Source organism: Salvelinus alpinus, chromosome 24, assembly GCF_045679555.1.
Source record: "Salvelinus alpinus chromosome 24, SLU_Salpinus.1, whole genome shotgun sequence".
NCBI classification, from domain to species: Eukaryota; Metazoa; Chordata; class Actinopteri; order Salmoniformes; family Salmonidae; genus Salvelinus; species Salvelinus alpinus.
This window is the reverse complement of record NC_092109.1, coordinates 11,698,863-11,726,427: the sequence shown is the minus strand read 5'-3', so window position 1 is coordinate 11,726,427 and position 27,565 is coordinate 11,698,863. Positions and strand designations below refer to the sequence as shown.

Sequence of the window (27,565 nt, the reverse complement as noted above, 5' to 3'; positions counted from 1 at the left end):
ACATTTTAGAATAAGGCTGTAATGTAACAAAATGTGGAATAAGTGAACGGGTCTGAATACTTTCCGAATGCACTGTATGTTTCCCATGCCAATAAAGTCCTTTGAATTGGGGGGAAGAGAGAGAGAGAAATAAGATGGAGAGAAGTGGGTCTATCTTGAACCGTCTTGCCTGTGTGTGTGTTGGGTTTTACTATCCTTGTGGGGACCAGAAGTCCTCAAAATGACAGTAAAACAAGCAGAATTCAGACATTTCGCTAAAGGCTTTTTTAGGCTTAAGAGCTAGGTTTAGGTTTATGGTTACAATTATGGTTAGGTTTAGGAGTTAGGGTTAAGTTAATATTTAGGGGTTTGGGGTTAGGTTACGGGAAAATAGGATTTTGAATGGGAATCAATTGTTAGGTCCCCACAAGGACAGTAAAACGAACTTGTGTGTGTGTGTGTGTGTGTGTGGGTGGTGGTGATAAGATAAGGCAGAAATTCTGCAGTTTTAAAAGCAACCGAAGTGAAGGCAGATATGCTAATTTCTCTCCACTTTTAAAAAGACAGATGAACAGCGAGAGCCCACACACAGACACACATCACTCCTCCATCACCACACCTCCTACTACACCACACACAGGAGATAGGGGGAAATATGACAAATGTAAGGTATGACAGCTGAGCACTGATTCTGCCATAGCTAAAAGTAAGGTGGAGCTTTTACACAGAAAAAGGACAATACAGAATACAAGAATAAAGGCCATTACCGTTCTGTTTGTGATCGACTTGGTTTGAATCTGGGTCTCCTATGCACCACAGGACCGTGTTAGCCCGCTGAGCTAAAGCCTAGGCATTAGGCCTGGGACCTAATGCAAGTCTTCAGGACTCAGGTAAGATTACTCATCATGCGAGCATGGTTCACAAAACCACCTCTGTTACATATTTCCCAAGTGAATGAGTGAATGTGGTTATGCCAACAGTCCAGCAGGGGGCAGATGTCCATATGAGTAAAGCTGAAGTAACAGTAACGTGATATAACAGAAGAAGTGACCTGGGAGTACCTGGGCCCACATACACAGATCAGACAACTGGCCAGACCCTGTGGCCCTGGCCCGCATCCAAACATAAAATACACTACATATACAAAAGTATGTGGACACCCCTTCAAATAAGTGGATTCGGCTATTTCAGCCACACCTGTTGCTGACCGGTGTATAAAATCCAGTACACAACCATGTAATCTCCATAAACAAACATTGGCAGTAGAATGGCCTTACTGAAGAGCTCAGTGACTTTCAATGTGACACCGTCATAGGACGCCACCTTTCCAACAAGTCATTTGGTCAAATTTCTGCCCTGCTAGAGCTGCCCCGGTCAACTGTATGTGCTGTTATTGTGAAGTGGAAACGTCTAGGAGCAACAACGGCTCAGCCGCGAAGTGGTAAGCCACACAAGCTCACAGAACGGGGCAGCCGAGTGCTGAAGCGTGTAAAAATCGTATGTCCTTAGTTGCAACACTCACTACCGAGTTCCAAACTGCCTCTAGAAGCAACGTCAGCACAAGAACTGTCCGTCAGGAACTTTATGAAATGGGTTTCCATGGCCGAGCAGCCGCACACAAGCCTAAGATCACCATGCGCAATGCCAAGCGTCGGCTGGACGCTTGGCATTGGTGTAAAGCTCGCCGCCAACTTGGGAGCAGTGGAAACACGTTCTCTGGAGTGGTGAATCACACTTCACCATCTGGCAGTCCAACGGACTAATCTGGGTTTGGCGGATGCCAGGAGAACGCTACCTGCCCCAATGCATAGTGCCAACTGTAAAGCTTGGTGGAGGAGGAATAATGGTCTGGGGCTGTTTTTCATGGTTCAGGCTAGGCCCCTTAGTTCCAGTGAAGGGAAATCTTAACGCTACAGCATACAATGACATTCTAGACAATTCTGTGCTTTCAACTTTGTGGCAACTGTTTGGGGAAGGCGCTTTCCTGTTTCAGCACGACAATGCCCCAGTACACAAAGCGAGGTCCATACAGAAATTGTTTGTCAAGATCGCTGTGGAACGACCTTGACTGGACTGCACAGAGCCCTGACCTTAACCCCATCGAACACCATTGGGATAAACTGGACCACAGACAGCAAGCCAGGCCTAATTGCCCAACATCAGTGTCCGACCTCACTAATTGCTCGTGGCTGAATGGAAGCAAGTCCCCATAGTAATGTTCCAACATTTAGTGGCAAGTTGGCTGGATATCTTTTGGGAAGTGGACCATTCTTGATACACACGGGAAACTGTTGAGCATGAAAAACCCAGCAGCGGTGCAGTTCTTGACACAATCAAACCGGTGAGCCAGGCACCTACTATCATACCCCGTTCAAAGGAACTTCAATCTTTTTTCTTGCCCATTTACCCTCTGAATGGCACACATTCTATGTCTCAATTGTCTCAAGGATTAAAAATCCTTCTTTAACCTGTCTCTTCGTATTCATCTACACCAGGGATCATCAGCTAGATTCAGCCAGAGAGGGGGAAGGGGATTGGGAAGAGATTTCCTAAATTAAAAATCACTGATTTCCTGGTGTTTAAAAAATGGCTAAAAATGAAAATTGTCTACACTGATTGAAGTGGATTTAACACGTGACATCGATAAGGGGTCATAGCTTTCACCTGGATTCACCTGGTCAGTCTATGTCATGGAAAGAGCAGGTGTTCCTAATGCTTTGTATACTCAGTGTATATTAAGAGCATGATGAAGAGTGAGATGGAGGAACAGAGAGAGCTAGAAGAAAAGAGAGATGAAAAGAGAGCAAGTGTTCATTTCAGATAATGCGACTGCACTCTTCGAGACCCCCGTGTAAAACTGAACTAGTAAAAAAAACTAAAATCCTCTGGACATGAAAGAACACATTGTTCTCATAATTGGTTCTGTTAGGAGATGTAGAGGCCTTACTTGGTTTTTTTATGGATCGCATTTCATCATGGCAGCAAATTGCACCTCAATCACGAGCCATTTGAATGTATTCTCCTCGATAAGAGAGAGCAGTGAGAAGCAGGAGCCCCCGTTAAGAAAGCACGAACATAGTACCAACTTACACACACACACACACGAATGAAGCCTTTTTGGTTGAATGAAGGGAAAAACACCAAGACATGGTGTTGTTGTTTCTAATGATAACTTTGTTTTGAGGTAAAACAAACACGGTTGAAAAACAACAACCCAGTGGATATTATCACTGTGTTGACGATCAAACAGGAGAGCTTCTCTACGGGGACTACACGGTTGTCATGTGCGTATGACAGGCCAACGCCTGAACTCTGCTGGCTAGTTTGCCAGCATACTAAAACAGGAAAGCGCCAGGCTTGTGTCTGTCTGTCCTTTGGGACATGACGTCATGTCCCTGCATCCTTTGGTTACCGTCTTGGTTACCCGCTGATGATGATCACAACGTGCAAAGCATAATGACTTCCTCTTCCTGGTGTAGTATTAGTCATCCCTACCAAATCAGATCAACTCAAACCGTTTACCAAATCTGCCAGTCTTAACTGTAGGCTACTCGGCAGGTAGCCTAGTGGTTAGAGCGATCTAATCCCCGAGCTAACATGATAAAAATCTGTCCTTCTGACCCTGAGCGAGGCAGTTAACCCACTGTTCCCCGGGCGCCGAAGACGTAGATGTCGATTAAGGCAGCCCCCGGCAACTATCTGATTCAGAGGTTGAGTTAAATGTGGAAGACACATTTCAGTTGAATGCATTCAGTTGTACAACTGACTAGGTATCCCCCTTTTCCCTTTCTCCTCACGTTAGCCTTGACTGTAGCGGCAACGCCATGATTCTTCTTGTAGAGCCGCTTACATTAAAACAAACTATTGAGAACAGACTTTGTAACGGCTACCAAGACTTTCTGCTTTTCACCCCCTACCTACATGTACATATTACCTCAATCTCCCCAACTACCTCATAACCCAGTACACTAACCTGGTACCGGTACTCCTTGTATATAGCCTCGTTATTGTTATTGGGTTTCTTTATTTGTTCATTTTCATACTTTTTAACTGCATTGTTGGGGAAGGGCTCGTAAGTAAGCATTTCCCAGTAAAGTCTACACTTGTATTCAGCGCATGTGACAAATACAATTTGATAGTGTCAGACAATCTGAGGGACTGGTGCAGATCCACAGACCAGAGGTTGAGAAGCAGTCAAGAGCAAAAGCTTGAGACACGTTCGGGTTGTGGTTTTGATCTATAGTCCTCTCTAATGAAAACTGACATAAAAAATATATATACTTGGCATTGAAAAAAAACCTTGGTTGGACTAAGTTGACTGAACCATGAGTGAGAGGGCCCCTGGGGAGCAGCCCTGGCCTGGCCAGAGTGAGCTCTTCCTGGGCTTGTAAGCCTCAGGGTCTCTCCTCCCCTCTGGAACTTTCACACAGCTCAGCCTCACCGTCCAAGCCAGCAGTCACTCAACAAAGACAAAGACTATTATAGCTCAGATTTTTCTGTCCTCCGCAATAAACCCCCACAAATGAAGCCTCCAGTATGGCAGCCAGGCGTTGTGCCTTTAAAACGGGTCTCATTTCATAGAGATTCGGTCCTTAGATGACTATCTGCTGGGTGAGAAGAGAAGACTGCAGGGGAAAGCCCAATTAATTGCTCGGCGGTGGCTCAGAGCTGGTCTCATTCTCACGGCATACCAGGGTTCTTCTGTAGGACAGCGTGAATGTTCGCCTCCCTGTTTTAACTAGTTAATTAAGTTAACAGAGTGGAGTGGTGGGGGTTTGGCAGCTGTCATTTAACACAGACTGGTGTAATCAGAGTGGTGATATGTGATGGGAGGGTGGACTGTTAACTGTACTTTATGACTCACACATCAGACTGCAGAGAATAGCTACTGTAGAGTCAGGCTATGTATGGAAGGTTCGTGAGCAGTAATGTAGAGCCAATGGAAATATAATATTGACGTGTTATACTGGGTACGATCTCATGGCCTTCATTATAGTTTTCCCATCACCATGTCTCTCTGTTGTCCTTAATGTTTCAACTCACTGAACACTCAAAGTCCACAACTTGTTTTCATACAGAGACTAAACATACTGGCATCAATTGCCATTACACTCACTTCCTCCTGAAGCAAACTCTCCCTGTTATCTATCCATCAGTGCCCAGGTGTGTGTGTTTTTGTGTGAGGGCCTCTAGTCCCTGCCACAATGGACAGTTTTGTGGCATGCAAAGCTCAATGACGAGAGCTGTACCAGAGGAATCCGACCACAGACGATGTTATCAAATCAGCAGTTCTCCACTTAACACTGTTTAGAATCAGTTTCACACTCAACCGTCATAGAGCCGAATGTCCAGGAAACATCATTCACTCACTGGCTATTTTCTGAAGTTGCGTTCAGAAATCCAGGTCATATTTATAAAAGTCATATGGCACATATGAACAGGATTACTAGATCATATTAAATGTGCTTCCTGAGATGTTGAAACATTTCTCTAAGGAAATTGCGAGATCTGATAATCTGCACTAGGCAGTGCGACTGTGTTAAAGACAGGTTGCAACTCCACCAATCACTCGTAAAAAAAAAAAATCCCTGCTTGCCTGCATTACAAATGTAGCTGCTGCCTGGTTGCCAAGGCAACACCCACATGACTCAGGGCCGGTCAGGAGCTGCGAGCATCCTCCAACCCCCTCTCTCCCTCCCACATGCTCTCTAAGCCAATCACAAGGCAGCATGTCCCATACACGATAAACCCACTCACAGAGGGAGAGTACGGGGGCTTTGCTTGGCGCAGCCTGCGGATTAAAATACCCATATGATAGGCTAAGGCCTGGCCTGTGGATACACAGGCTGAAGATATTGACACAACCTCTGGTTTAAAATACCCATATGCTAAGGCCTGCTTTGTGATCTGTGTGGTTCTGGTGACACACACATATGGCGGGTAGTTTGTGGTTTGTGTGGACTCTTCTGATCCCTCTCTCTCTCCCCCCCCCCCCCCCCCCCAGAGTCTCTCTCGCTTTCCTAGTCTCTCTCTTCATCTCTCCTGTCGTTTGCTCAGGGTCAGTGGAATATTGACAGCTGAATCCCAGTGAAGATGTCTGGCTTTCCTCCAATAATGCCGCATTTCCATGGAGACTTACCCCCACACCAGCGTGTCGCCAGTGTTTTTCTGTTAATGTAAACTCCAGTGTAATTGTGTTTCTATTAGGAGTGTGACGCTAAGACCTCGGGGAGAGCAGAATCAACAACCTCTGCAGCATCAAGACAGTTGCTTTATCAGAAGGTGTTAAAAGTTCAGTTAGCCATTGTTATGTAAATAGTAGCTGAAAAGTACCAGTGGCCTGGCTTTGGCCCCAGGTGAAATCCGGTCCGCCGGGGCCATGGCCCAGCGAGACACGGGTGCCGGCCAACATAGATGGAAAGAGAAAGGTCTGAGTCTTTGGGTAAAACACTGGGGCCTGTACTGAAATGTGGCGCTCTCGCTCTTAATTCCAATACCTGTAGCGAGTGTTGGACCTCTGGGGACACTGCCATGGGTAGTAGTCAGGAGGGATCTGAGGTTTCCTTCTTAATAGCTTCACAGTGCAATCTCTTCCTGTTTCGTCAATGAAACTGTACTTTATGCTTTTAAAAGTGCACCATTCGGCATCCTCAGCTTCAGACTGGCATTAGCCATGGGTAAGATGATTGACACAGGGCAGGAGCCAGGAAGGGCCTTGGCTAGGCCTAGCGTAGCTGTGGTAAGTCTGGTTGTGATGTCTGTTTTCAGTAAGGACACAGTGGGGTTTTCAAAACAAAGTGCTCCTGACTCTGACCATCCACTTAGTGTCTGACAGTAACTGCCTTGTCCAACACTGGCACCCTGTACAATGAGATGATTTGGAGATAATTTCTACTGAGTCTGAGGACAGGGGAGAAGGTTTTAAAAGGCAGGACAGGCAGCACTGACATACTTCTGCACGTATGAACAACATAATAAGGTTTGGGTTAAAGTTGTTGAACCAGATAAGGGCAGGGCAGACAATGTGAATTAGTTCCGTTGATGATGGAGGAATCATAGTTTGAGGAATCATTCGTGGAACACTTTTACCTTCCAGAATAGTTAGAAAGTTATGCCAATTTTATTTATTTTTATAAAAAGTAGAACACTCGTCACCTCACTATTTCAATACAACTACTGTATACTAATTATTGTTAATCCAATATATCTGACTGTTTATGACACCTCCTGAGAGTACTTTAGGCTGCTGAAGTGCCAAGTTTCAGGCTGGTTTACATTCATTCATTCATTCATTCATTCATTATGCAGAACTGAAGCCTTGCACTAAAACGCTGTAGCAGCCAACTCTCTGACAGGCCTAATTTAAGAAAAGGGCACACTTTTAAGAAAGACACATTATTTGCCTTTTTTGTTGTTGTCAGAAACCAATTCCTGACTAGATTATAGAGACTAGAAGCTCAAGGTTTGTTAGGCTCTTTATGGGTTAGTCACAGTTCACCCTAAAATCCCAGTTGGTCATATAAAGTCGAATTTAGTCTCTATTTAACCCAGTCTGTTGTGTAGCTATAGGCATATGCATCAGGCAAGACCCATCGGCTAGGGTTAAGGCTACATAAGATAACAGGAGCCTCTGCGATGGGTATTCCATATTCCCATGATTAGTCTGAACTGTAATTTAACTTAATGACATCGGTGTTATTTTCTGGTATCAGTACAGTGCCTTCAGAAAGTACTGACTTATTCCTCATTTCTTGTGTTACAGCCTGAATTCAAAATGGATTAAATCAAAAAATAATCTCACCCATCTGCACACAATAGATACCCCATAATGACAGTGAAAAAAAGGTTTTGGGGAAATGTTTGTAAATGTATTGAAAATAAAATACAGAAATATCTCATTTACATAAGTATTCACACCGCTGAGTCAATACATGTTAGAATCACCACCTGGATTGTACAATAGTTGCACATTCTTTTCAAAATTCTTCAAGCTCTGTTAAAGTTGATTGTTGATTATTGCTAAACAGCCATTCTCAAGTCTTGCCATAGATTTTTAAGCCGATTTAAGTCAAAACTGTAACTAGGCCACTCAGGAACATTTAATGTCGTCTTGGTAAGCAACTAAAGTGTTTATTTGGCCATGCGTTTAAGATTATTGTCTCCCAGTGTCTGTTGGGAAGCAGACTGAACCAGGTTTTCCTCTAGGATTTTGCCCATGCTTAGCTCTATTCCGCTTATTTTTTACAAAACTCCCTAGTTCTTGCCGATGACAAGCATACCCATAACATGATGCAGCCACCACCTTGCTTGATAAGTGGTACTGATATGTTGGATTTGTCCCAAACATAATGCTTTGCATTCAGGACATAAAGCTCATATATTTGCCACAATTATTGTAGTTTTACTTTAGTGCCTTATTGCAAACAGGATGGATGTCATCTTTGTACCTTTGGCTAAGGTGTATGTAAACTTCTGACTTCAACTGTATTGACTCAAGACGTTTCAGCTTTAATAAATTTGTACACATTTCTAAAAACATAATTCCAATTGGGCATTATGGGGTATTGTGTGGAGGCCAGTGAAAGACAATTTCAATTTAATCCATTTTCAATTCAGGCTGTAACACAACAAATTGTGGAAAAAGTCAAGGAGTGTGAATACTTTCTGAAAGCACTGTATACAGTGGTTTGGGCTTAGTGGGACTATCATTTGTTTTTCAACAGGACAATGACCCAACACACCTCCAGGCTGTGTAAGGGCTATTTGACCAAGAAGGAGAGTGATGGAGTGCTGCATCAGATGACCTGGCCTCCACAATCCCCCGACATCAACCAAATTGAGATGGTTTGGGAGTCGTACCGCAGAGTGAAGGAAAAGCAGCCAACAAGTGCTCAGCATATGTGGGTAATCCTTCAAAACTGTTGGAAAAGCATTCCAGGTGAAGCTGGTTGAGAGAATGACAAGCATGTGCAAAGCTGTCATCAAGGTAAAGGGTGGCTATTTGAAGAATCTCAAATATATTTGGATTTGTTTAACACTTTTTTGGTTACTACATGGTTCCATTAGTGTTATTTCATTGTTTTGATGTCTTCACTATTATTCTACAATGTAGAACATAGTAAAAACAAAGAAAAACCCTTGAATAAGTAGGTGCTCTAAAACTTTTGACCGGTAGTGTATGTTCAGAAAGTATATTATGTCCGAGTATGAGCCTCATTCTACAGTAGTTCTTAGCTTTTGCTTAGCCACTGGAACAAATATTAGACAAATGTATGAATGAATGTACCAACTTCAATGGAGACAGTGATAACCCATTACAAGGCCATCACTCCAGTCGTGGATAAGATGATCATTTCCCAATGATACCACATAGATCTATTATTATCTGCCTCGAACAAGCTCTATTTTGGTGGCCTCTGGTACATTATATGGCCTTGATTCCACCTGAAATACACAGCTAAATTACTGAATACTTTAACAACTTTACCTCCCAGATTGGTCAAATTAGTTGTGGTATTGAAAATGTAAGAAATCAGTATGTAAATATGTACATATTTACATGCAAGATAGGAATTGCCACAATGTTTGTTATTCAAATTATGTATTTTATTGGCTCTGCTGCTGTGGACACTTAGGGTAAGGAAACCAATAAACCTTTGGGTGAATTATCCCTTTAACAGTTTGGCCTGTCAATCAATCAATGTGGGTGGAATTGTCAGGGGAGGCGGCAGGATGTTTGTGAGTCACACAGTTGGTAGGGTTTCAGACCTGTCAATCAATGTGGGTGAGACTGAGGAAAGGTGGTAGATTGTGACTGCATCACTAAACTAAATAGTCTACTCTATCAATTGCGTTTACTGTGGCAACAACTTAAGCAAATATACTGTGCAGTAGTAGCCTTCCAGTATGCAAATTAGGGAGCCAAATGAACGGCTCTCTTGATCAAAAAGAGCTGTTCGTTCACGAACTACGAATCACTAGGCTACACCAACGAGTCACTTTAGAGGTCACTGGCAAATATCGACATGGGCTTCGAATCCTAGGAAAATACAAACAAGATCTTTGGTTTACTTGTCCCGATGTGATACCATGGACATATAACTACTGTGTAACATTTATGAATAGCAAAGGGATATAGGAGATTGACTTTATTCAGTCAGTTCGACACCTTTTATAAACTAGTCAACACAAGCTGTTCCGTCGTCAAATCGACTCCGTGGCTGGCTATAGGCCTAGGAAAACGCTAAAGAAAATACATGAATGTGCCACAAAACAAGAATTAAGTGGATTTCAACTCATCGTTACCACTTACATGGGACATGTAAGTTCACTCACAGGAGACGATGAAAAAGCATCATGTTCTCCCTCATCCGTGAAAAGAAATTTGACTGCAGTCAAACACAGGGCACAAACAAACCCACATGTACCGAGAGGCGGGAAAGACAGCAGACTGACAGTGTTTCCCGTGTGGCTCAGTTGGTAGAGCATGGCGCTTGCAACGCCAGGGTTGTGGGTTCATTCCCCACGGGGGGACCAGGATGAATATGTATGAACTTTCCAATTTGTAAGTCGCTCTGGATAAGAGCGTCTGCTAAATGACTTAAATGTAAAATGTTTCCCTGTCATCGCTTTGTGATTTACAGGCACCTGTCCTATCAATAGATCACTAGACGATAATAACGTTCATTCTCGCAGGGAAAGGCCATACAGACTTTGACTAGCAAATTTAAACTTTTAAATTGAAAGAAGCCTAGTTAAATTTATGAAGTGGAACAGTAGCTGGCTGACAATGAGCCTGTTAACCGCTGTTTAGCCGATAGCCGGCACTTATGGGAAAACACTGCTCAAATGTATTGAATTAAAACCCATAACACAAAGCCATATGGCTGTTGATAATCTTAGAAAACTAGAAAAAAAGGAAGCAGGAGCCTATTCACCAGGACTAACCTCTGTTTGATCAATTGTTCAGTGGGCATTTGGAAGCTATAGGGAAATACCACTGCAAAGGAATTATGCAGGGCAACTTTAAAAATGTATGCTAAACACAAAAAAAACATTGATTTCAAAGTTTAAAAGGCCAATTGCCCCTTAAAACCAACTCCTCTGGTTTTAAACGGCGTATGTGGCATCAATGAGTCAGAAACGTTATAGTGTCAAAATTGACTACAAAGTGTAAATAGGATAATTTGTCATAGTCAGTCTCGTCCCAAACAGAGTTTTGTACGTGAGTTTGTCACTACTTACTGGAGGGGTGGGTGTGGATTATTTACATACTCATTTTTTCCAACGATGCCCAATTTCCCAGAGACAACATGTTGTGGTCCGCCCCCAGCTGCCATGTGGACATTTGTCGTCAAGTCTGCATATGGGTGCAACGCACGCACATTTCACTCAGCAAATACGAGTGAAAAAGGGCTTCCATAAAGTTTGTGCAAACTTCCTATCCATTTCAACAATATTGCCAGAAATGGATTGTCAACCGTCAAACCACTGGTGTTGGTGAGTACGTTAGCTAAGTAGATAGCTGGTACTAGCTAGCTAGTAGCTACTTTTAGTTATTTGATAATATTAGCGAGCCAGGCTAGCTATGAGAAGATCAATAACAACGGCGTCCAGTGGGGTCTTCTTGGAACAAACTGTCTGGAGGGAGAAAAATGGCAGAAGTGGATGTTATGTTTGAATCAGATGGTGTGTCGAGTGGAGATGAGTGAAGAATTGGATTACCTTGGCGAATGCAAAAGGAAACAAGAAGAAATCCAAGCCTAGTTCTGATTATTTTTTTGTTCTGAGTAAGGGTTTTGTGTATCTATTGGAACAGAAGGAGCGTACTCTGCGCTTCAAGACGATATAGGATAGGAATGTGTAGTGTTCTCTCTGGGGTGGTCATAGAAGTAAAAGCAAAGGATATACACTAAATGACCAAAAGTATTTCGACAAGTATTCCTGCTCGTCAAATATCTCATTCCAAAATAATGGGCATTAATATGGAGTTGGTCCCCCCTTTGCTGCTATAACAGCCTCCACTCTTCTGGAAAGGCTTTTCACTAGATGTTGGAACATTGCTGCGTGGACTTGCCTCCATTCAGCCACAAGAGCATTAGTGAGGTCGGGCACTGATGTTGGGCGATTAGGCCTGGCTCGCTGTCGACGTTCCAATTTACACCAAAGGTGTTCGATGGGGTTGAGGTTAGGGCTCTGAGCAGGCCAGTCAAGTTCTTCCACCCCAATCAAGACAAACCATTTCTGTATAGAGCTCGCTTTGTGCACGGGGGCAATGTCGTGTTGAAACCAGAAAGGGCCTTCCCCAAACAGTTGCCACAAAGTTGGAAGTACAGAATCGTATAGAACGTCATTGTATGCTGTAGTGTTAAGATTGCCCTTCACTGGAATTAAGGAGCCTAAACCATGAAGAACAGCCCCAGACCATTATTCCTCCTCCACCAAACTTTACAGTTGGCACTATGCATTCGGGCAGGTAGCATTTTTCTGGCATCCAAACCCAGATTCATCCGTCAGACTGCCCGATGGTGAAGCGTGATTAATCACTCCAGAGAACAGGCCTAGAGTCCAATGGCGCCGAGTTTTACACCACTCCAGCCGATGCTTGGCATTGCACATGATGATCTTAGGCTTGTATGCGGCAGCGCGGTCAAGGAAACCCATTTCATGAAGCTCCCAACAAACCGTTATTGTGCTGACGTTGCTTCCAGAGGCAGTTTGGAACTTTAGTGTATTGAGTGTTGCAACAGAGGACAGACACACACATATATATTTTTTTAACATTTGGTTTCCATGTGTTTGATGCCATTTCATTTGCTCTGTTCTGGACATTATTATGAGCTATCCTCCCCTCAGCAGCCTCCACTGATGTAGACGGGAGGGGTATCGATTGCCAGCTGAGCCTAAATGCTGCAATTGTGAAGTGTCCTGTTAGGCTGAAGGAGACGGAGGTGGTAAGAATAAGGGCTGTCCAGCATGTCTCTTATGCGGAGGCGGTGAGAAGAAAGGAGTGAAGTTGAATAAATAATGGTAGGAGGAGTAGAGACACCAGATAATATTCCTTGCCAACAGAGGGATCCTGACATGTTGCATGTGAAGAAAGTGGACTTTGTATTAGATCCCGACCGATAATCGGCATGGCCGATTTAATTAGGGCTGATTTAAAGTTTTCATAACAATCGGTAATCGGCATTTTTGGACGCCGATTACATTGCATTCCACGAGGAAACTGCGTGGCAGGCTGACCACCTGTTACGTGAGTGCAAGTTGCTAGCTAGCATTAAACTTAACTTTTAAAAACAATCAATCTTCACATAATCACTAGTTAACTACACATGGTTGATGATATTACTAGGTTAATTAGCTTGTCCTGCATTGCATATATAAATGCGGTGCCTGTTAATTTATCATCGAATCACAGCCTACTTCGCCAAACGGATGATTTCACAAAAGCGCATTCGCGAAAGAAGCACAATCGTTGCACGAATGTACCTAACCATAAACATCAATGCCTTTCTTCAAAATCAATACACAGAAGTATATATTTTTAAACCTGCATATTTAGTTAAAAGAAATTCACGTTAGCAGGCAATATTAACTAGGGAAATTGTGTCGCTTCTCTTGCGTTCATTGCACGCAGAGTCAGGGTATATGGAACAGTTTGGGCCGCCTGGCTCGTTGCAAACTAATTTGCCAGAATTTTACATAATTATGACATAACATTGAAGGTTGTGCAATGTAACAGCAATATTTAGACTTAGGGTTGCCGCCCGTTTGATAAAATACGGAACCGTTCTGTATTTCACTGAAAGAATAAACGTTTTGTTTTTGAAATTATAGTTTCCGGATTTGACCATATTAATGACCAACGGCTCGTATTTCTGTGTTTATTATATTATAATTAAGTCTATGATTTGATAGAGCAGTCTGACTGAGCGGTGGTAGGCGGCAGCAGGCTTGCTTCACAGCGCTGTTTATGACTTCAAGCCTATCAACTCCCGAGATTAGTAATGCCAGCCTAAAGTGCCTATTAGAACATCCAATAGTCAAAGGTATATGAAATACAAATGGTATAGAGAGAAATAGTCAACGCGTCATAATTCCTATAATAACTACAACCTAAAACTTCTTAACTTGGAATATTGAAGAACTGGGAATATTGAACCCTCAGCTTTCATATGTTCTCATGTTCTGAGCAAGGAACTTAAACATTAGCTTTTTTACATGGCACATATTGCACTTTTACTTTCTTCTCCAACACTTTGTTTTTGCATTATTTAAACCAAATTGAGCATGTTTCATTATTTATTTGAGACTAAATAGATTTTATTTATGTATTATATTAAGTTAAAATAAGTGTTCATTATTAATTCAATATTGTTGTAATTGTCATTACAAAAAATAAATGAATAAAAATATTTTTTTTAAGTAAAAATAATAATAATAATAATAATTCGGCCAATTAATCTGTATCGGCTTTTTTTGTTCCTCCAATAATCGGTATCAGTGTTGAAAAATCATAAATCGGTCGACCTCTACTTTGTAGCGTTTATTGCATTGGTTATCAACCGCACAGAGCAAACAGAGGAAATCAGAGAAAATAGGCATTGTGCGGTTAAATGCGGTGGTTTGCGCTTTCAGTTTTACGTGAATGCTGACATCTATCTACGGTTTCTGGTTAGGGTAGGTTTTAATAGTCACAGTGGGTACAATATCTCCTATACACCTCCTGATAAACTCAGTCACCGTATCAGTATATTTATCAATGTTAGGCTACCCAGAACATTTCCCAGTCCACGTGATCAAAGCAATCTTGAATCATGGATTCCGAATGGTCAGACCGGCGTTGAATAGTCCTTAGCACAGGTACTTCCTGTTTGAGTTTCTGCCTATAGGAAGGGAGGAGCAAAATGGAGTCGTGGTCAGTTTTGTCAAAAGGAGGGCAAGGGGGAAGGGGGCCTTGTAGGCATCCCGGAAGTTGGAGTAGCAGTGGTCGAGTGTTTTAGCAGCGCGAGTACTACAGTCAATGTGTTGATAGAACTTTTTTTCTAATTTGAACTGTGACTGAAGGAGTGGGATGTTTTATTTTTATATGATGTCGGGTTCTCTTCCCGCAATATCGCGTACAGCGAGTGGCGGCAATACACCAATAAGTGTAGTCTGCCATAAAAACCTTAAAGAAGAAGATGAAGGCTAGCTATGACACCACAGACGAAAGGGGAATGACATTGTAGCTATCTGAATACATCAAGCTAACATGTAATGTGGTGTATGTAGCATGTCAGAGGAAGATGTGCATAGCTCAAGTTAACTAGCTACCTTGTTAACAGCCAACTGTAGCAGCAAATAGCAAAACGTATCAGCAAGCATTCAGCAACGTGCACAGCTGGTTGCATAGTAACAGTGTCAGCGTGACCGGCTTGAATCTATTCTGTAGTTAGTCCCTTCAATAGCATATACATTACTTCCAAACTACAGAAAGTAATTTTTTTGCTGTTGATTGACTTATGATATTTTATATCATTCACAGGCTATGTAAAACAAAACTGGTGGATTTGTTCAGCAGGGTTGTGGGAATCCCCTTACCACATCATAGCTGTTACAGAAGGATGAGGCAGTGGCAAGTCACCAGTCCCGCTTCAGGGTAATGGAGGACACTTGAATCAGGTTGATCACATTTGACCTGGTCAATGGTCAAAATACCATCTGTCCTGGAATTCACCAAACCACCATTTATAATGTAATCAGTACTGTGTGTATTTTGTATGTTGTAAGGAGGTGCCCCCTTCCACTGCGTCAATGGATTACTGCTGGGCCCAGGGAGTAATGCCAACCAGTCAGTGCCATGCTGGCACGTGCCCCTTGTGAATTAGCTGTGAATCAGGATCTCTGATTGGCTACGTTCAACAGTGTATTCACTGTTGGCTTCCATGACTGTATGGTGACAGTCTTTCTCTCTCCCTCCCTCTGTGATATAGGAGCTGAAGTCGGGGCTCCTTCATATGCAGTATCTGAGACGAGAGGGACCTGGAGCTGATCTATGCTGCCGTGCCCATCAGGAGTTGGCAAACACCTCAGAAGGGACACAAGTTGATGATTACTAATAAGACAGCACATCACAAGTAATATCACCCTTTCAATAAGTGTCACTCATCAACACTTCCTCGTTTTTCTACAGATGGGCAGAAGAGATTAGGGCTGGGCGATATGGCCAAAATATATCACAATATTTCACTTTTTTTTTTTTTAAGTATGACAATATTTAACATTTTTGAATACAAGTTCTGAAAAGCTTTATGAGTAGTTCATGACCCTAGGGTGGCAATGGGGCTTTGTCCATTATGATTGTTTTATACCGTTCAATCCAACATCAAACAAAAATCATTTTCAGCATTTTCCACACTGTGCCATGTAGGGCTGCATGTAAATTGGTGAACTCTTGGAATCATGGAAATATGATTATTCCAATTCCATACAATGAACAAAAATACAGACGCAACAACTTCAAAGATTTTACTGAGTTACAGTTCATATAAGGATATCAGTCAATTTAAATAAATTAGTTAGGCACTAATCTATGGATTTCACATGACTGGGAATACAGACGTGCATCTGTTGGTCACAGATACCTTCTAAAAGAAATGGTAGGGAAGTGGATCAGAAAACCAGTCATTATGTGGTGTGACCACCATTTGCCTCACGCAGCATGACATCTCCTTCGCATAAAGTTGATCAGGCTGTTGATTGTGGCCTGTGGAATGTTGTCCCACTCTTCAATGGCTGTGCAAAGTTGCTGGTTGTTGCCGGGAACTGGAACGCGCCATCTTACACGTTGACTCAGAGCATCCCAAACATGCTCAGTGGATGATATGTCTGGTGAGTATGCAGGACATCTAAGAACTGGGACATTTTCAGCATCCAGGAATTGTGTACAAATCATGGGGCCATGCATTATCATGCTGAAACATGAGGTGATGGCTGTGGATGAATGGCACGACAATGGGCCTCAGGAGCTCGTCAAGGTATCTCTGTGCATTCAAATTTGCGTTTTACCGACGGCATTAGGTTTGTTGTCCGTAGCCTATACCTGCCCATACCATAACCTCACTTCCACCATCGTGCACTCTGTTCACAACATTGACATCAGCAAACCACTCGCCAACACAACACCATACACGCCGTCTACCATCTGCCCGGTATAGTTGAAACCTGGATTCATCCATGAAGAGCACACTTCTCCAGCGTGCCAGTTGTCATTGAAGGTGAGCATTTTCCCACTGAAGTCAGTTACAAGCCGAACTGCAGTCAGGTCAAGACCCTGGCGAGAACGACGAGCACGCAGACGAGCTTCCCTAAGACTGAATCGGACAGTTTGTGCAGAAATTCTTCGGTTGTTTAAACCCACCGTTTCATCAGCTGTCCGATGGCTGGTCTCAGATGATCCCGCAGGTAAAGAAGCCGGATGTGGAGGTCCTGGGCTGGCATGGTTACACATGGTCTGTGGTTGTGAGACCGGTTAGACATACTGCCAAATTCTCTATAACGCTGTTAGAGGTGGCTTATGGTAGAGAAATTAACATAAAATTAACTGGAAACAGCTCTGGTGGACATTCCTGCTGTCAGCATGCCAATTGCACGCTCCCACAAAACATGAGCCATCTGTGGTATTGTGTTGTGTGACAAAACGGTACATTTTAAAGTGGCCTTTTATTGTCCCCAGCACAAGGTGCACCTGTGTAATGATCATGCTGTTCAATCAGCTTCTTGATATTCCACACCTGTCAGGTAGATGGATTATCTTGGCAAAGGAGAAATGCTCACTAATAGGGATGTAAACAAATTTGTGCACAAGATTTTATTTCAGCTCATGAAACATTTTACAACACTTTACATATTATGTTTATATTTTTGTTCAGTGTATATTATTCTATATTATTATGAGGTATTGTGTGTAGATGGTTGAGAGAGAAAAATCTAAGTTAATACATTTTTAATTCAGGCCTTAACTGCATTTTGTTCAGGAATAAGTCAAGATGAATGAATACATTCTGAAGGCACCAAGTCATAATTATGAGATCCATTTAGGCAATCTGTATCAAGTGTCCAATGTGCACTTTCTAGCGTAACCATATATCCTTTAGTCAATCAAAATAGCCTCCAACACTCTACTCAGCAAATTGATGTAGTCTATCACAGTGCCACCCGTTTTGTCACCAAAGCCCCATATACTACCCACCACTGCAACCTGTATGCTCTCATTGGCTGGCCCTCACTTCATATTCGTCTCCAAATTCACTGGCTCCAGGTCATCTATAAGTCTTTGCTAGGTAAAGCCCTGCCTTATCTCAGCTCACTGGTCACCATAGCAGCACCCACCCGTAGCACGCGCTCCAGCAGGTATATTTCACTGGTCATCCCCAAAGCAAACTCCTCCTGTGGCCGCCTTTCCTTCTTGAACGAATTGCAAAAATCACTGAAGCTGGAGTCTTATATCTCCCTCACTAACTTTAAGCATCAGCTGTCAGAGCAGTTTACTGATCATTGCACCTGTACACAGCCCATCTGTAAATAGCCCACCCAACTACCTCATCCCCATAGTTATTTATTTTTGATCCTTTGCACCCCAGTATCTCTCCTTGCACATTCATCTTCTGCAAATCTATCACTCCAGTGTTTAATTGCTAAATTGTAATTATTTCGCCACTATGGCCTATTTATTGCTTTTACCACCCTAATCTTACTACATTTGCACACACTGTATATAGATTTTTCTATTGTGTTATTGACTGTACGTAATCACACATTGTTTGTGTGCATGTGAGAGAGAGGGAGCGAGAGAGTTTGTGGTGACATTGTTTTGTTGATGCGAGTTGGTGCCTGTTTGATGACATCTGGTTGACATCAGATTTAATTATTCAATTAAATCCATTAAAGGGGCAATCTGGGATTGGTACATACATTTTTGGACTTAATTTAATATATAACTATTGATTCTTGAAGAATGCAACTTTAAAAAATGGCTCATGAGCAATGGTCTTACCCCATCAGAAACTAAAATACAGTATATGTTTGTTTTAGTACATTGTTTGTAATGACTGACTATCTCATAACTCGTAGTCCGAATTGTTTTGGGGATGTCGAAAACAAGCTTCCATATTCATATTTCTGTTTGACTTGAAATAAAACCCATTACCTCTGCCATATTTTTTAAATTATATTAAATAGTTTAACAATCTCTAATAAATACTTTTTAAATTTGCCTGCCAAATCGATATGCTCCTATGAACTTCATATGTTGGGTCCTTTTACATGTAAATGACCTAAAGCACAGGCCATGGGCTGATGGTCAGGCTGTCAACGCAAAGGCAAGCCAACTTCAGGTAAATCATGACGCCAAACGGCGTATTGTTGCTGTCAACCTTCTACCCCCACTTATATATCCTGAAACAAACCAGGCTTCCTAGAAATCATAACACACCCATGAATACAATTCTTGTCAGGGAAGATTAGTACAGACTAAATGGCACTAAAATGCGCGATACGTACCCCATTTTGCTTGGTTGTTAAATCGAAGGGAAGGGATTCAGTCCGTGGGCGCAGGGCTCCAAAGGCGGAGTGAACAATCTAGGTAATGTGTTTTTCCTCTCCAATAAGCAGCTCTTCACAGCGCTGTTGACGTCTGTGGCTTGACAGGAGATTCTAGATAGTCAGTGCGGTTCCCTTCACGCCGACATGTCTTGCTAGTCTGTTCTACGCTATAGGGTGTTGGTTCAAAGTTCCCCAAACAAACGTGTCGGTGGATTCATGATGACCGAAACCATCGGTGTTGACGTTGGCGAAATTAAACGCACTCTTCAATCATGCTCAATGGGAAGCTAAAGCACGGAGGATATAGCAGCTAAGCTAACGTTGGCTACCGAGGCGCACATACATGACTAACGTTTCTAAATTACAAAGTAGCGCGAGCTCCTTTTACACTTAAAAAGGCAGGAAAAATAGGGACCGCTTGCATTGATATTGGCAGCACACCATCTTCTCGTCTGCGAAAAAAAATGCTTGAAATATCCACTTGGTTCTAGACGGATTTGGGTATTACTATTACAGCTCTGCACGGCGGTCCTCTCCGTTGACTTGCATTTCGCTACTCTCCAAAGATGATACCGCTCTCAAAATGTGACCAGCTGCGTGCACCGCAGTTATCCTCAGGCGAGAAAAATGCTTAACATTCATTCTTGCTTCTCACTTTGAAAGGCCCGACTGTTCAACGTTCCAAAATGTAATGTTACTCGTTGCTCAATCCCTGGCGTCGTAAGTGCCATCAAAATTCCTCTAACAGCTATCCTACTACAGTTTATCAAAATGCATAAATCTGCGGCAATAATAAACTCATTTTAGCTACAGGGGAAAATATCAATTTTTATGTCGAATAGGTTTCATCTCCCATCTGTTTTCGCGGAAAGACTTGGTACATTCTCATGGCTCCATAGTCTCCTCTAGTCAGACCAAACCAGCTACCGGCATCTTCAACGACTGGTCAAATAAGGCCGAATATGAAATGCTATGCTGAATTAAGTTCAAATAAGAAAAATAGCCAATTCGTTGATTTTATTCATCAGACAGGGATTTTAAATGTCAAATCACGGCCAGTCTTTGCTCCATCGAACGCCTCCCTTTTTCTCCAGCCGTCTGTGTAGCGTCTGATCTCTCCAATCATCCCATTCATCACCTCTCTCAACCCATCCTCCCGTTCTGTTCACTGAAAGCATGAAATTGGCCCTACGTGATCACGCCGCCCCTCCGCACAACGTCACCGTATCCTTAGAAATCTGACGCAATAAAATAGTTCCGTCATTTCCGCTTAGCAACTGAGGAAAAGTTCGTATTATACCTCAGTGGTAGCAACCTGCAGTTTATTATGGGTCCTATAATAAACCTGCAATAAACATGTAATGCAATATTACGTTAACGTTTTTCATTGCGGTATGTTTTGTGACCATGGATTGGATGAGAAATCGGACCTACATTATATGTATATGACCTTTCCAAAGCATCCACTAATTCAGCACACTGCACAGATCTCTTAGATTATCTATTAGAATTCTACATGAATGATTCACCCAGAGGTCGATTTTATAGATAGCCACCATATTACTACGCTACAACTTTTTTGTTTTTGTAATAGGACATATTTAGTTACCCTATATACATTATAAGCATACACAGAATGATAATCGATGCAATGTATACATCATTGACTTGTTCCAGTTAGATTATTGTGCAATTGATGGTGGACACCTTGTGGACATTGGATGTCAGTGGCAAATGTGGCCACTACAGTGTGACTATTTACTGTTATTGAACTCAGGTTCCCACCCTTCAGCTTGTTTTCTTTTCAACCAGACAACAGTGGCATATTGGCCTTCAGTTTTGACTTATGTTAAGGGCATGTTGTATGCTTGCCATTCTCTCTTTGGCATCAAGAGGATCCTTCTTGCATGCAATATGGCATGTCTGTTATCAGATGTGTTATCAGTGTTATCAGATTACTAAATCTAATTATCAAACACTGTTACCGAACCTGGCTGTTATCAAATTGTTCTGGGCTGTTCATTGCTTCAAATAAATCACAGATTTTGGGGGTGCCCTTGTGCTAATGGAATTTCACTGAAACATAACATTCTCCTGCCCTGTCCCTTAAATCCTCACCTCACATCTGAATTACCACCTGAGAAGAGAGTGAGCAGGGAACATGGCTATATACAGGTAATTGACAATATATTGGAAACACTTCTGTAAATGAGGAATACAAAGTATATTGAAAGCAGGTGCTTCCACACAGGTGTGGTTCCTGAGTTAATTAAGCAATTAACATCCCATAATGCTTAGGGTGATATATAAAAGTGCTAGGCCGGCCATTATTTTGGCTGCCATGGCAATGCCCCCATAGGATTACAATTTCCCCATCCACAGGACACGAGTGGTCACTGAATGGTTTGATGAGCATGAAAACGATGTAAAGCATATGCCACGGCCGTCTCAGTCACCAGATCTCAATCCAACTGAACACTTATGGGAGATTCTGGTGTGGCGCCACCATCAACAAAACACCAAATTATAGAATTCTCGTGGAAGAATGGTGTCACATCCCTCCGATAGAGTTCCCGACACTTGTAGAATATATGACAAGGTGCATTGAAGCTGTTCTGGCGGCTCGCGGTGACCCAATTCCCTATTAAAACACTTTATGTTGGTGTTTGTTTAACTTTGGCAGTTACCTGTTTATATGTACACCAATGTTCAAACGTTTGGGGTCACTTAGAAATGTCCTTGTTTTTGAAAGAAAAGCAAATTTTTTGTCCATTAAAATAACATCAAATTGATCAGAAATACAGTGTATTGATGGTGCAGCTAGAACCGTTTGAGGATCTGAGGACCCATGCCAAATCTTTTCAGTCTCCTGAGGGGGAATAGGTTTTGTCGTGCCCGCGTCACGACTGTCATGGCACACCAAGAAACTTGAAGCTCTCAACCTGCTCCACTACAGCCCCGTCGATGAGAATGGGGGCATGCTCGTTCCTCTTTTTCCTGTAGTCCACAATCATCTCCTTTGTCTTGATCCCGTTGAGGGAGAGGTTGTTGTCCTGGCACCACATGGCCATGTCTCTGATCTCCTCCCTATAGGCTGTCTCGTTGTTGTCGGTGATCAGGCCTACCACTGTTGTGTCATCGGCAAATTTAATGGTGTTGGAGTCATGCCTGGCCGTGCAGTCATGAGTGAACAGGGAGTACAGGAGGGGGCTGAGCATGCACCCCTGAGGGGCCCCGGTGTTGAGGATCAGCGTGGCGGATGTGTTGTTACCTACCCTTACCACCTGGGGGCGGCCCGTCTGGAAGTCCAGGATCCAGTTGCAGAGGGAGGTGTTTAGTCCCAGGGTCCTTAGCTTATTGATGAGTTTTGAGGGCACTATGGTGTTGAACGCTGAGCTGTAGTCAATGAATAGCATTCTCACCTAGGTGTTCCTTTTGTCCAGGTGGGAAAGGGCAGTGTGGAGTGCAATGGAGACTGCATCATCTGTGGATCTATTGGGGTGGTATTCAAATTGGAGTGGGTCTAGGGTTTCTGGGATGATGGTGTTGATGTGAGCCATGACCAGCCTTTCAAAGCACTTCATGGCTACAGACGTGAGTGCTAGGGGTCGGTAGTCATTTAGGCAGGTTACCTTAGTGTTCTTGGGCACAGGGACTATGGTGGTCTGCTTAAAACATGTTGGTATTACAGACTCGGACAGGGAGAGGTTGAAAATGTCAGTGAAGACACTTGCTAGTTGGTCAGCGCATGCTCACAGTACACGTCCTGGTAATCCGCCTGGCCCTGAGGCCTTGTGAATGTTGACCTGTCTAAAGGTATTACTCGCAGCGGATGCGGAGAGCGTGATCACACAGTCTTCCGTTACAGCTGGTGCTCTCATGCATGTTTCAGTGTTATTTGCCTCGAAGCGAGCATAGAAGTAGTTTAGCTCGTCCGGTATGCTCATGTCACTCGGCTGTGCTTCTCTTTGTAGCTCTCGGCTATGCTTCCCTTTGTAGTCTGTAATGGTTTGCAGGCCCTGCCACATCCGACAAGCGTCAGACCCGGTGTAGTACGACTCGATCTCAGTCCTGTATTGACGCTTTGCCTGTTTGATGGTTCGTTGGAGGACATAGCGGGATTTCTTGAAGCTTCCGGGTTAGAGTCCCGCTCCTTGAAAGCGGCAGCTCTAGCCTTTAGCTCAGTGAGGATGCTGCCTGTAATCCATGGGTTCTGGTTGGGGTATGTACATACGGTCACTGTGGGGATGATGTCATCGATGCACTTATTGATGGAGCCAATGACAGATGTGTTGTACTCCTCAATGCCATTGGAGGAGTCCCGGAACATATTCCAGTCTGTGCTAGCAAAACAGTCCTGTAGCTTAGCATCTGCTTCATCTGACCACTTTTTTATTCATCTAGTCACTGGTGCTTCCTGCTTAAATATTTGCTTGTAAGCAGGAATCAGGAGGATACAATTATGGTCAGATTTGCCAAATGGAGGGCGAGGGAGAGCTTTGTATGCATCTGCGTGTGTGGAGTATAGGTGCTCCAGAGTTATTTTACCTCTGGTTGCCCATTTAACATGCTGATAGAAATTTGGTAAAACAGATTTAAGTTTCCCTGCATTAAAGTCCCCGGCCACTAGGAGCGTCGCCTCTGGGTGAGTGTTTTCTTGTTTGCTTATGGTGGAATACAGCTCATTCAATGCTGTCTTAGTGCCAGCCTCCGACTGTGGTGGTATGTAAACATGACTAATGATTACACCCTAAATCAGCTAGATACAGGCAAGAGTGTGCAAGGCGGTATTGAATGTGTCACTGTCTGTCACCTCAAATATTTATCTCGAACCTGTGTGCACCTACGTTGTAAACTTTCATTCAGTCTAGGTTGTAGCAACCTCATGATGGGAATAGGGAAAATGTGAGTATCATGTAGTAGCCTAACCCTATTACTGTTACATTGAACTGGGAGAATGGAATATGAATGACAGTCATCCAATATGCTGTAACTGAAATAAGGCCATGCTCATAAAAAAAAATGTCTTCCCTCATCTTAAACAGCACCGACCACCACTGCTACACAGACCTGTATGAAGAGGCGGGAGGCAGAAAGGAAGGAGTGAAGGATGAAGACACAGAGAGTATGACCTCTGAATGGTCTTTCCACAGCAGACACTCAGACCGGAAGGCCAGGGGGTACCTGGAGAAGTTTGTCCTGAAGGATGAGACTCCCGTGGTGGAGCTGGAAGGGTAACCAGCTGTAGAGGAAGGCTTCAGAACTTGGGCCCAGGAATCATATGCGCTGGACAGCTTTTTCTCACACCCTGAGTCTGAGCATGACATGACAGATTTCTTCCTGACGAACGCCAGGTTCTCTCCATCCGATGATCGGTACATTCCATCACTGGATAAAGAAAAGAACAATGCAGAACGTGTGAAGGAGGATAAACATGTCAAGGCAGACGATAACGTTTTAGAGACAGTGCAGGAAGCGCCTCAGCCCCAAGTGGTGGAAGAAGGGAAAACCACAGAATTGGGAGCGAGACACAGGGCATCGTCACAGATATAAAATGACCCAGAGTCTTCCTCTGAGGTGACTGGTGGGGGGAGTGTCACTGAGCCCCCCACAGACCCAAACCTCTCACACAAGCATGATGCTCCCACAGAGGAACTACAAACCCTCCCGTTTCCTCTGAGTGACAGCGGAACCCAGCAGATAACCAATCAGGAAGCTCCAAAGCCAGTAGCCCTGCTTAGAAGGATGCCAGTTGCACCTCTCAAGACCTCTCTGAATCTAGCGCCAATGGCTCAAGCCCATACCCCAGTCGAGATCCTGGAGGAGGGAGTAGGGGATGGAGGGAAGGAAGAGAGGGAGGAGTGGAAAGCCAAGGCATCACCAGTTGACGGCTCATCCTCATTTTACCAATCCCAGATTGCACTGCTATCAAGTATAGCTACTGACCCACCAATTGAAGAAGGGAAAGAAAAGCCACTAAACAATGAACCAGTAAAAGTAGAGAACAAAAATACTTAATTGGCTGAGGGAAACACAGAACCACATCAGGCTGAGGAGAGTGACAGCCCCAAACCAGATACTGACCCAGTATTGACAGGAGAGGAGACTAAAACAGAACCTGAGAAAGGAGAGACTGAACCAGAGAAAGGATAGACAGAACCAGCTGAGTCAGCTAAGCCAGAGGTTGAACCAGAGAAAGGAGGGGGCAGCAGTGAGACTGCATCAGCTACAGTACAACAGGAGCTAGCCAGACCTCTCCTCCTGCTACTGCCCTAATGCCTGAACCAGTCAAAGATAGCAGAAGATGCATCCTCCTTTAGCCTTGTTTAGTGTCGCACCCTGATCTGGTTCACCTGTCCTTGTGATTGTCTCCATCCCTCCAGGTGTCGCTTATTATCCCCAGTGTATATATCCCTGTGTTTCCTGTCTCTCTGTGCCAGTTCGTCTTGTTTGCCAAGTCAACCAGCGGTTTTCCTTGCTCCTATTTTTACCAGTCTCTGTTTGTTTCTAGTCCTCCTGGTTTCGACTCTTGCCTGTCCTGACTCTGAACCCGCCTGCCTGACCACTCTGCCTGTTCTGACTACCAGCCTGCCTATCCCCTTGTACTGTTTTGGACTCGGATCTGGTTTCTGACCCCTGCCTGGCCTGACCTCGAGACTGCCTATCGTCTGGTTCTGTTTTGACTCTGACCTGGTTTATGAATTCTCGTCTGTCCCCGACCCGCCTTTGCCTACTCCATTTGTTATAATAAATATCGGAGCTCTACCATCTGCCTCCTGTGTCTGCATTTGGGTCTCGCCTTGTGCCCTTATAGTTTAGGTGAAAAATACAATATCCTTTTAGTCTTCTTGGCATTATGCCACAGCAATTTGGAATGGAGAGGTCAAATTATGAATTGACGCAAAAATGACAGAATGTCACCTTTTTTTCTGGATATTTTTATGCATAAGTGTTTGTTTTAGCATTTTAAATCAATGGCACCTTTCTGGGCCCCTTTTTTGGCCAGATAAAGCCTACTCCTGGACATAAAAGCTGGACATCCAAAGCCTACTCCTGGACATCCATCTTTTAATGGAGATTCTCCATTGAGCAGTAATTGTTAGGTTATTACCATTTTATCATGTAATGTCTAAGTAAATACCTGATCATTTCTGTACTGTAAAATAAAGTGCTAGCTGTATTCCTCTCCTTTTGTGCCTAAGAGAGGAATACACCCGCTGGTCCAGATCATCCAATCCCCTCTGTGTTGATGGATGGTAGTTGGTTGAGATATGGCTTTGTGTGTGTGTTTGAGAAATAGGAGCAGTGATGTGCAGTGAGGTCAGTGGCTGGGTAACCACTAGCTAAAAAGTTCACCATACAACAGATATCGCCAACAACCAGAGTGACATAAACTATGAACTGAAATTGACAAACAATTTTCACCAAATGCAAATACCAATGTAGCCAAGATACACAAGCGATAGCCTCCAAAGGCGGCTTATTTCATATCATTCGACAAAATGACACACTACTTAATAGGAAGGGTGTGTGTGTGTGTGTGTGTGTGTGTGTGTGTGTGTGTGTGTGTGTGTGATCTAAATTCCACCCCTTGCCTCTACTTATAAATAATTGTCAATGGCGTTGAGCATGACAACCCCCATCTTGACACTGTGTCGCTGTAATACCTCAGACACACCGATAGGATTGTCAAACGTTTGCCTGTCGACAGTACTTAGCACCTCTGAACAGTGTCAGCAGTCAATCTCTTTTGTGTTCACACAAAGACCTTAAAATAGACCAAAGCCCCATAAATACTCCATAGATTCCAAGCAAACTGCACTAATTTTGCTTTTTTTTTAGAAAGCACTTGTTGATACTAGCCAGAACTACCTAGCAAGATGACGAAGATTTCCAATTTTGGAATGGCAGTGTCAGCCAATCAGCTCCTTTGTTGTTCAACCATTCCATAATGACTGCAGTGGCTACTGTTGTGGCAGTTCACTTAAAAACTAGCAAT

General features: G+C 43.3%; 1 protein-coding gene and 1 long non-coding RNA gene across 4 annotated transcripts in view; one reads left to right on the top strand and one right to left on the bottom strand.

Moving 5' to 3' along the window:
- The window catches only part of LOC139552149 (homer protein homolog 1-like), a 70,277-nt gene extending 49,532 nt beyond the window's left edge, over positions 1-20,745 (bottom strand). For 2 of the 3 annotated variants that reach the window (XM_071363588.1, XM_071363589.1), the window contains exon 1: positions 19,525-20,743. In XM_071363588.1, the coding sequence (XP_071219689.1) occupies positions 19,525-19,529 (5 nt within the window). In that variant the 5' untranslated portion in view covers positions 19,530-20,743. Of the gene's footprint in view, positions 1-19,524 lie in introns of all 3 variants that reach the window. The other variant, XM_071363587.1, reaches the window with a different exon arrangement.
- LOC139552151 (uncharacterized) lies at positions 11,277-26,332 on the top strand. Its single transcript, XR_011670388.1, has 3 exons — positions 11,277-11,478; positions 15,957-16,100; positions 24,612-26,332. It is a non-coding gene; the product is annotated as an uncharacterized lncRNA (long non-coding RNA).
- The last annotated feature ends 1,233 nt before the right edge of the window (positions 26,333-27,565 follow it).